This window comes from Diadema setosum, chromosome 9 (assembly GCF_964275005.1).
Source record: "Diadema setosum chromosome 9, eeDiaSeto1, whole genome shotgun sequence".
NCBI lineage: Eukaryota > Metazoa > Echinodermata > Echinoidea > Diadematoida > Diadematidae > Diadema > Diadema setosum.
In genome coordinates, this window is record NC_092693.1 from 24,600,205 (window position 1) to 24,610,805 (window position 10,601).

Below are 10,601 nucleotides of genomic sequence, written 5' to 3' on the forward strand. Positions count from 1 at the left end.
GTCTGTGTAGCTGCCTGATATTGTATGAACAGACAAACAAGTACAATGCACTGAACACCGATACTGTACAAGATTTCATTATTGCGAGATTTTGCTGTTACATTTTTTTTTTTTTTTTTTACATGCATGTCTATGGCACAACTCAGTTGGTAGAGGTTGCTTACAATTTACTTCACACATATTTATACAGTACTTGTAAGTCAACTGATACACATGTTGACTACAATAATTTTTCAACACTTTCAGTTGGAACTAAGATGAATATTAAGGAAACCAAACTCAAACAGAAATGTGGATGGAGTGAAAGCTTTAATATTTAAAGAACACATCAGTGAAAGTTTGAGGAAAATTGGACAATGGATTCAAAAGTTATAAATTCTCATATTTTTGATACCATCATCACTGGATAAGGAGAATACTGCAGTTCATGATATCATTATGGACAATATAAAGAAAATATGATTCGGCACGCCGTACACCGGGGTACCGTTGTAACCCAGGGTACCGCGTTGTATAGCGCCATCTCATGCCCATTATTTATAATGCGTATCCGAATTCAGATACGCCGATTCTGAATTCGGATACGGCAAAGTCGTCGCAATGAACTAGCACCATAGGTGTTTTTCGAAGTACACTTGCATGCATTAATTGATGCATAATCACAAATAAGAAAACATTTTTGTGCATAATAATACTAAAAAATATTTTGACACATTTTTTGGTAAGCCAGGGTACAGCGCTGAAAAAAAAAAAAATTAATTCAACAAAATGGCGAATTTTCATTTGGTACCCCAGGGTACCAAATATTGCATCATATAAAGAGTAGTCCACACATTTTCACTTATCTGGTATAGAAGGGGGGAATAATATTACTTGTAACATATACATGTATCAGTAACAAGTCATTGGAATTTGTACTTTCCAGAAAAAATGAAATTTTGTGGAATTCTTATGCTTGTTTTTTTATATTGTCCATAATGATGTCATGAATTGTAGTAGTCTCCTTATACAGCAAAGATGGAGTTTTGAATCGATTGTCAGATTTTCCTTAAACTTTCACAGTGTTGTTTTACTAATATTGCTACATTCACTCAATCCACATATTTTGATTTTGATTTCCTTTGAAGTACATGCCACACATTTTGAGTTGGATTGCAGTTGGCCATGGAGGGAATGATAGGAGAGTGGGGAGAAAGACATCAAAACTGGATGCATTGTATTGAATGAAAATGAGATATACCGAGTACATTTTGACAACGCCAGTCTCAATTCCCAATATATTTAAGTGTTCAGTATTTTGAAGTTATTCAGCCATAGAAAAAATCTGAAATATACTCATGAAGACAGAAAAGATGGCCATGCTCAACTTTCATAGGAATTTAGTTTTTTTTAATATAAAACTTAATTCACAATACAGTGTATTGGTTAACAGTACATGTATCCTTTGGTCTCTCTCCACAAAATTTAGAAATGGGATTGTACAATCAACTTCACACATACACTTGTACATTGACACAAGTACGTATTGTTTATTCTGGCTAAATGTCAAAACCTGTTCCTTCCACAATCTTCCAAGAACCTTCAATGTCACTGAACGAGATTCGTTTTGCGGTCGACAAAGAACAGACAGGTTGATAATCGGTCCGCGCAAAAGCAGTCAAGCAGTACATGCATTCCTTTTCAGTGGTCAATTGCATGTATCCTCAAACAATGCAAAATATCAATGAGATATGAATTGAGCATGAGTGCATTATACACTATAAGGGCACCTGAATGGGGTGAACCCGGTCCTGACTGCTCCGTACATCTTTGTACAAGTTTCCAAACAAAACGAGTACGCTACGTACCTTGTTGCAAAAGGTAAATTATGCAAAAATACACACAATTCCGAGAGAGAAAATGACGTTATGAGTAAAATTTGCAAGCCTCCTGCATGGCACATGGTGCAGGCAACACTTGCCTATGCACACACAGTACAGCACTTACTTGATACACTTGCAAACATCCAATGGCTGATGAAAACAGCCAAACAGCAATTAGCGGATGAGATTCTGATGGAGAGGAAAATTATCATACAATGTGTATATTTGTTATAATAAGGGTTTTGGATGTCATTATTTCCTGGAATGTACAAGGAAGTACAATGTAGGCCCTATTGTGCTTGTTAGTCTGCCCTAGCTTGAATATCTTCTGGTATCCCATTCAATGCCATTCAATATATCAAGTACTGCATTGCAATTTGTTTTCACAGTGTGGACCCAAGATATGTCCAAATGTTGTTAAAGCATGGGAAACAAAGTTTCCCATTACATGAATGCTATTCTTGAAATCAAGACTTCACAAAATTATCACCACAAATAGTATGAATGCAACTGATATTGTCTAAAAGGTGGAAAATTGTTAGGTATTCTCTTGATATGAGATAAGTACTATACTTTCTCATTCCTGTGCTTTAATTGGGTCTGGATAGTGACTTCAACCACTTGGAATATTCCCAGTTTGGGAGATATGAAGGCAAGCGTGTGAAGTATATGCCGTATACAACTGTACAACATCTATAGGTCACATGCATTCAACATATGAAGTTACCCTAAAAAAGACGGCACACCAACTACATGTATCTCAAAGTGCAGTCATGAGGATGGGTGAAAGACTTGGAACAAGTATCTCTGTGATTTACCACAACTAGAGGCTGCCCAACACATAAGAGCTCAAACAAAGACTGTTGTTGATACTCACACATTGTATTGGTGATAAAGAGTTTATTGTTTGGAATCCAGGTGCCTACAGTCAACAAACTCCTAAAGTTTGGTTAACAGCTTTTTGGCATTGCCATCAATGACAGTTTATTATATACAGTTGTACATACATACACATAATGCAGGTGTACTGTACGAGCTGAAATTTTCGCGTACAGATATTTTCGCGAATTGCTACTAGGAGGACATTTTCACGTGTTGTTAATTTCGCGGTTGCGAGGTCTACTGTACTTATCTATTCGCACGTTGTTATTTTCGCGTGTTGTTATTTTCGCGGTTCAAAGGCGATTCGCGAAATTCGCAAAAATAAAACCACCGCGAAAATTTCAGCTCGTACAGTATATAGATCCCACACAAATATTTTTATGACATGAAACTTAGTACTAATGATTCATGCAGCATAAACATATCTGGGGTAACTGATGGATTGCTAAAACATTTTTATCAACATGAAAAAGATTAAAATGAAGCAGATTAAAAATTTCATACACATACACACACATACACACACGCACACACAAACACAAATTCCTTAGCATCATTTTGACTCATTTCATTATCTTTTCATGAAGTTTGAGAGAAGACAAATGACTTCGTATGATAGATGTGCATGGGTTATAAAGAAATACATGGATAAGAAGAAACTGGGGGAAAAGTGTGATCTCCCCTTTTGGAAATGCATGACAAAGCCAATTCGGGAGTCGACCTGCTAACATCTATTAATTTCAAGTTTGGGATTGTCTGTGGTGCCTGTGTCAAATACCACCAGCATTAGCACAGAACTTGATATCCCCCACTGATTGCAATGTAAATACTGACAATATTTGGATAGTGATCCACTCTGCAGGCAGGAGGTGAATTATGGTGTAATTCTTTTTCTTCTATTGTATACAGGTTACTGTACTGATCACAATAAGAAAAAAAAAAGCAAATGAGACAACAGACCATCAGATACTCTCCCACTGATGCAAACACAAAACCCCTGTCATGAGAGAAATACGTGTCCATGTAGCAAGTTTACACCAAACACAGATGTATACATTAACATTGTTCAGATGAGGTAAGATGCAAAATTTCAAATCCTTAAAACAATCCATTAGCTCAGTTATTGTTGTTCATAGAAATAATAGGGCTCAAAGACAGTCTGGTCACAAGTATCCATCATGAATATTGTGCGTATTAAGGATTGCATCTAATGCCTGTGCGTGCATACACACACACATGAATATACTCACGCACATGAATATACTCACGCACAACCTTAATGCATCGGACACTGATTCTCATTGATTGTCGCTTGTTTTCCGCAGCTTTTCACATACACATTGCACACACTGCTGCTATTGCTCTCACAATGCCTGTACGCATTTTGCATTATCATCACCTCTTGTGGACAGTGTTTGCATGCACTGGAAGAGTACCAGTTTGCTCATACAATTTGTTGCAACTTGACAAGATATGCTGTATGGAGTTCAGTCGATTCCCCCCAAAATTTGTCCTCGGTGTAAGCTGGGCATATTATCTTGCAGCATCTTTAAGTGCAACAATGCAATTGTCCCACACATAGGCCATTGCGATGCAATATATAAATCACCCATTGCCTACTCATCACAATCACTGCCACGTAGTTGCAGGATTTTTTCGGCCAATGGCACAAAAAACATCATGCTAGGGGATGTGTCAATTTGCAGGCAAAGCAAAGGACAGCGCGGGTGTAATCAACAAAGGACATTAACGTGAATGCAGTGGGCGGAGTCAGTGTCATAACACATTCTTGTTGAGGGCCTCCTTCAGAATCTTGTCAGTGAGCTCCCACATGGCCACCCCAAGCTCCTCACTCTTGGCCTCCTCTGACGGCATGCAGGCACAGCAGTGGTTGAAGTACATCCCGCCCACTCCCTCCAGCTCCCGTGCTGTGGCGCAGAAGATACTGGTGGCTGCCCCTTGTTGCTATGGAAACAGAAAGAGAGAGAGAGAGAGATTTCACACCATTCTTCCTTCTGGCTGTTATCTTTAACTAAGAGCTCAATCAGAGTAACAGGTTTGGCTGTTATCTCCTAATATTGTGCATACATTTCCACCAAAGTTTGTTCTAGACTACCAAATAGATTAAAGGAACTTTGGCTGACATAAATACAAAAATTCTCCACAAAGGCAATTCTAAAGTGGACTTGTAATACCTGCTTTTCATCATGTTACACCTAGAAGTTCAACAGACAGATTGTCTTGTCATATTCCTCCTTGCACTAAGCTTGCCTCATATTAACAAACTATTTTATTTTTACTGTTTGAAATCAAACAAAAAAGAAAGAATGATTCCCAAATGTACTGCATGCTAACTAGTACAATGTACATGTGGTGTCACGCAAAAAAAACCCCAAAAAACACGTAAATTGGTAATTCAGATATACAGTTAAAATTAGTAAGGAAGTTGTGATATCTTCATGATATATGCATAATATCTGCTGCAGTACAAGGTATACTGCACATCTTCATGTATCTAAAAATGCTCAAGGGTATTCACTAAAATCTTTCACGTTATTTAAAAAAAACACATAAGAACTCTCATACAGACAGATATAATTTGCTGCACACTCACAGCGGACTTTGTGAAGGGCCGAACCAGATGCCAGAGGAGGCGGTAAAACCACCAGTTCTTGCCAAGTCCCGTGTAGATCATGTTGCCTGGGTGGAGTGCGTTGCAGGTGACATTGTGTGGTGACAGTCGCCGGTTGAGCTCGTTGCTATGGAGGATATTGGCCAGCTTGGATCGGCCATAGGCCAGGATTGGCCAGAACTTCTCCTTGGGTACGGCCACCTCGTTCATGTCCAGCTTGCTGGAGTAGAAGTCGATGAACCTGGGGAGAGAGGAATGTAGCAAAAATAAAGAGGTTATTTTCACAAACATCTTCCCTGGTAATGCACCTGCATTTTTAATATAAATGTAAATGTGGAAGAGTTCAGCATGGAAATTTTACTACATTTTATGCTCTGTGATACTTCCACAAAAGCAAAAACATGGAAACATTTGACTTTATTTGTTTTGTTAACATGAATTAATAGTGTCTATAGTCAACAAATTTAAAGCATAACAATGGCTGGACGAGCATATTTTTTGCACAAACTATTGTCTTGCTCTGTAAGAATATCACAGAGCATCTTTAAAAAAAAAAAAAAAAAAAATACACGATCTATTCCCCCATTCTGAGTAATACCGAGGAGCATGGAAGAAAGCTAGCTTGGTTACATACCTGTGAGATTCTGAGGAGACAATCACTATCCTGGCTGGGGCAGACTTCTTCAGGACTTCGGTCAGGAGGTTGACCAGGTAAAAGTGCCCGACGTGGTTGACCTGGAATGTCATCTCGATGCCATCTTCTGTCTGTTGCCATGGGAGACCAAATACTGCTGCATTGCAGATCAGCATGTGCAGAGGCCTGGCATGACAATAATAATAACAACAACAACAACAATTACATTCAAAATGAAACAGGTAGAAAATTGAATTCATAAAATAAAACTATTCAACATTCTGAACATGGACCCTAAATGCATAGGTAGCATTCCACCAAGTGTTTTGTGTTTTAGATGCCAATTTCAATTTTTTTAAAAAATTGATGGAATAAACGAGAAAAAGAAAAGGTGAAAGATAAAAGAAAACCCAAACCCTACCAGTCTCTGAGGATATAGTTCTGGGCAAACTGCTTGATGCTGCGCAAGGAGGCCAGGTCTAGGTGCATGACAACCACTTGGGCCTGGTCCAGCTCCTTCCTGATCCTACCCGCAGCATCATTACCACTCTTCAGGTTGCGGCAGGCCAGGACCACATGAACTCCATGAAGAGCAAGGGACCTAGCCGCCTCGAAGCCTAACAAATGTGACAGGGAGAAAGTTGACGAGTCAAAACATGCTTAAACCATTGTTGTGTTTCATTCATTGATAGGCACACATGTTGCCTTGCTTTCTTTGCTAACTGGCCTGGATGTCTTGAAACTTACTGTCGATTAAAATAAGGATTATGCAATTTATGTATTACACTGGCAAATATGAAAGACTGTGGCATTGTTTCAAATGAGTAGGTTGTCTAACTTTGTATGAAGGTCATATTTTAGGTGGAGAAACCAAATGTCAGTGATATAGCTTGGCAAGTAACACTAAGTACACTGTCACATTGAGGATAACAAATCACTACACAACTGTCTTCAGAGCAAAAGCTGAAAGCACTGGCATTTAGCAACGTCAATGCAACCCTATTTTTTCTTACTTTGTTCCTTCAACTAAATGCTTGACTATAGTGGATATGATATTTCAGTCTTCAGTCTGAGAATGAAGGCAGAATTACTCATGTTTTCATGAGCCAAAGTTTTAACACTTAGTACAAATCTTATTGAACCCAAGTTCAGATGAATTATCAACTTACAGTAGACTGACACAAGTATAAGCTACCCTTTCAAAATGGCTTTACATGTGATGTCTCATTTCTGCATGTGTCAGATCCACGAGGCGCTACTGTCATTGGGTGTCTGAGCATAATATCATAATACATCAAGCAAAGACAAGAGACCTGTGGAGAAGAAAGCAACGTACACAATGAGATGACAAACTCCACATTCAAATGCTGGTCACTCTGACTGAAAAAAAAGAAAAGACTCACCAATGCCAGAGTTTGCTCCCGTCACAATGGCATACTGCCCGCTGAGGTCTCGTCCCTGCAGGACATGGAGGGCCGTGCTGTAGGCGTCAAACCGCTGGGCAAGCTTGCTGGGGTCGGCGCTCTCCTCCATGGCAAATGCCAGGCGGGGATCTGTGTACGTTGTTCTCTTCTTGAGATGGCTTTGGTGACAACAAAACAAAGAAAGAAACTGAATATTTACTTCGATGAAAACTGAAGATATTTTTCAATTTCCTATATCATGAAACAACAAAATTTGTTAGTACGGTACAAAAAATAAGATTAATATCTAGAATACATTGATTTTACTTTTCAAGCTGGTGTTTCTCTATAACATCCCTCTCTCACTTTCTTTCTTTCTCTCTCTCTCTCCTCCTCCTCCTCCTTCTCTTGTCATCAAGTACCAGTAAGTATAATGCTGATTTTAATGTTCTTGATTGATCAATAATGCTCATTTGTTTTGGGGTTCTTTTCCCCTCGATGTCACATTTTGTTCCATGGTTTCATACATTTTTATTGAAGATGATAATAAACTGCAGAATGAACTACACAACTGAATGTCAGTTTCAAGGAAAATTCTGCCTAGACCATACTGTGAACATCTACACTAAATGCAAACTGCACATGATCCAAATCACTAAACAATGTCTGAAACAATGCTACCAAGCAATGCATGACAAAGAGAGGGATTTGCATCTGACAGTAGAAAATTTGACATCAAATGAAGCAAAATGTAAACAGATTCACTTGCATTTTTCAACTTACTCAACAAAGAATTGCCTTCCTTTTTCATCCACTGCTTTTGTCCATCCAAAGGGAAGTTCTGTGAGGGCAAATCAATTCCAACTGACATATACCACCTAGCCTTGCTTGAAGGCAGTGGTAATAACATTTCTAACAAACTGTTTTTGTTTACAGAACAATTGACTATATGAGCAGATGAGGTCATAATTTGAATCACACTTGCCACCCGAGTATTCACTCAACAGGCTGTTTTTTATATATATATTTTTTTCAATACATTTCCACTAAAGTCAAACTTCTAACTTTAGATAATTTACAGATTAAGAAATAAACCAGACAGATTTATATCATGATGCCATTTAGCACAATTCTGAAAGTCATTTTGTTTCATGGTTTCTGGGTTATTTTCATATCACATGAAGAAATTATAAGATAACCAACAGATAGACAGACAGATGGTTGAAAAAAAAATCAGCTGGTAGACCAGAATTCTACAAAGTTTAAAATCAAAAGAATAACACCTTTATCCACACCTTATGTCCCCCTTTTACCAATCTACTGAAATGGATACTGCTAGCAATACGTAGGGCAAGAAAGTAAAAACATTACAATGACTATATCAATATTCATGGGAACAATGTGAGAACCATATCCAGAAGCAAAATTAACCGTTGTTGTGGATCAGGTTGTAGAATCGTACCTCCAGTTATCCTCTTCCTCTTCCCCGTGCGAGGGTGAACCCACGTTGTGCTTTGGTCTTGATGGCTGGAAAAGAGAGAGAAAACTGAGCTACTGAAATAGCATACAATGTACAGTGAATAGAAATGTCATCTGGGCCCGTTTCATAAAACTTGTCATCAGTGACAAGTTGTCACAGACGTGACAAGCTACTGAAATCCTTGCATCTGAATGGCTTAGAGCAAATTTGTCATAGAAATGTGGCAGTTGTCACTGATAACAAGTTTTATGAAACAGGCCCCTGGTTGCCTTCATGCCTTATGAGCAACCAGGCCAACAACAATGACCACAAATGTCTGCTTTTGTCATCAAAGTTGGGAGCCAAATCACAGGGTAAGGCTGAGTTTTAAACGAAAGTCTTTCAACATTATTGCATATGAGCAATCACAGGTATATACCAAATATGTTCCTAGTGCTGTCATCTTTCCAGATTTCATGACAGTCATCTGCGCATTATGTTTATGGACTAACATATACACATTGTTCATTTGTTGTTGTTGTTATTGTTGGGGGTTTGGAAGGGGGCAGGAAGTGTGAGGCAAGGGTACTGCATTAGCTGTTATTTTCACAAGGGTTTCATTTTTGCGAATTTTGCGAATCACAGTTGGAACGCAAAATTAACAACACATGAAAATGTTGCCAGACGCTTTTACGTTTACGTTGGTGTCACTTCACAAAACAAGATCTCGCACAAATGTCTATGACCTCCTCATTCACGAAAATAACTGCTTGTCATCCACTCAAACGACTATAAGAAGAACCAAACATTATGCCAAAGAAACAAACATAATATCTACTGTGCATGTATGATGGTTACAATTATTCCATCATCGTCTTGCAATAAGCACAGACTCTGTCCAGAGTTGAATAGGACACTGCTGTGGATTATTGGTAAATCATGGATGGTAAATAATTAGCAAACACACAACTGTATTGTTGGAAGCTGGACTCGCATATATGATGACGTCTGTCTGACACACTGCCACTGGTCTCGAGTTTAAATGGGATTCATTGAGCAAATAAACAGCCCCAGTCTGCAGATTCAATTATTGTATTAAAATCCAGTATTACATACTGTCACCAGTGCTGGACAATATGAAAAACAACAACTAGGCTATAAACATATACATGAAAAGTGTCACCACCGACAAAGTGAAAAAGTACCGGTACAATAATTGCATGGGTGGTTAAAGTAACATTAAAATAAATGTGTAAATATGATCATATGAACAATGAAGCAGTTTATAATTACAATAATGTCCTGATGACTACAATGTGTAACTTTACATGTTGGGCATCAGGTAACTTGTATCAAAATAATTGTATTACTTTGAACATTCTAAGAGATATGCTCACAATCAAGACCCGAGCGGTACTCCACATTTCACACCAGCGCCAGCGGGAACTCAGCCAACCGCAGCCGGCTAGCTGCGGGGCGGGCGGGGCTGCGATTCGTCTAGTATGGTATGCGCTATAATGCAACCACGACTGTAGGCGATACAAATGTCTTCTTAAGGCACATTCCAGATGCCAACTGAAACATAAAATGAGTAGTGTAATTTACTTACTTGGCATAATAAACTCTCCCATCATTAGTGCTTCTCTCTTCCCATCCAGCAGGTAACTCTTCGTCGCTGTCTGTATCGAGGAGGGTGCTCGGTGGGGCTGCCATTTTACACTGCGGATGC

At 38.7% G+C, this 10,601-nt stretch overlaps 1 protein-coding gene across 1 annotated transcript; it reads right to left on the bottom strand.

The window, feature by feature from the left end:
• Positions 1–3,904: 3,904 nt before the first annotated feature.
• LOC140233476 (WW domain-containing oxidoreductase-like) lies at positions 3,905–10,601 on the bottom strand. The gene is made up of 8 exons (XM_072313595.1): positions 10,482–10,601; positions 8,876–8,940; positions 8,197–8,254; positions 7,414–7,592; positions 6,432–6,627; positions 6,011–6,196; positions 5,359–5,617; positions 3,905–4,709 (listed from the first exon to the last, which is right to left on the bottom strand). Exons 1-8 carry the CDS (start codon positions 10,583–10,585, stop codon positions 4,521–4,523), a joined length of 1,236 nt encoding a protein of 411 aa, XP_072169696.1. The 5' UTR covers positions 10,586–10,601; the 3' UTR covers positions 3,905–4,520.

What these genes read in the sequence shown, in the direction of transcription:
- LOC140233476 (XM_072313595.1), bottom strand. Translation starts at nt 10,585, where the DNA reads ATGGCAGCCCCACCGAGCACCCTCCTCGATACAGACAGCGACGAAGAG. An exon ending in GGGAGCAAACTCTGGCATTG is followed by an intron (nt 6,628 to 7,413) that starts GTGAGTCTTTTC and finishes CACATTTGTTAG; the next exon opens with GCTTCGAGGCGGCTAGGTCC. An exon ending in GTCTCCTCAGAATCTCACAG is followed by an intron (nt 5,618 to 6,010) that starts GTATGTAACCAA and finishes CTCTCTCCCCAG; the next exon opens with GTTCATCGACTTCTACTCCA.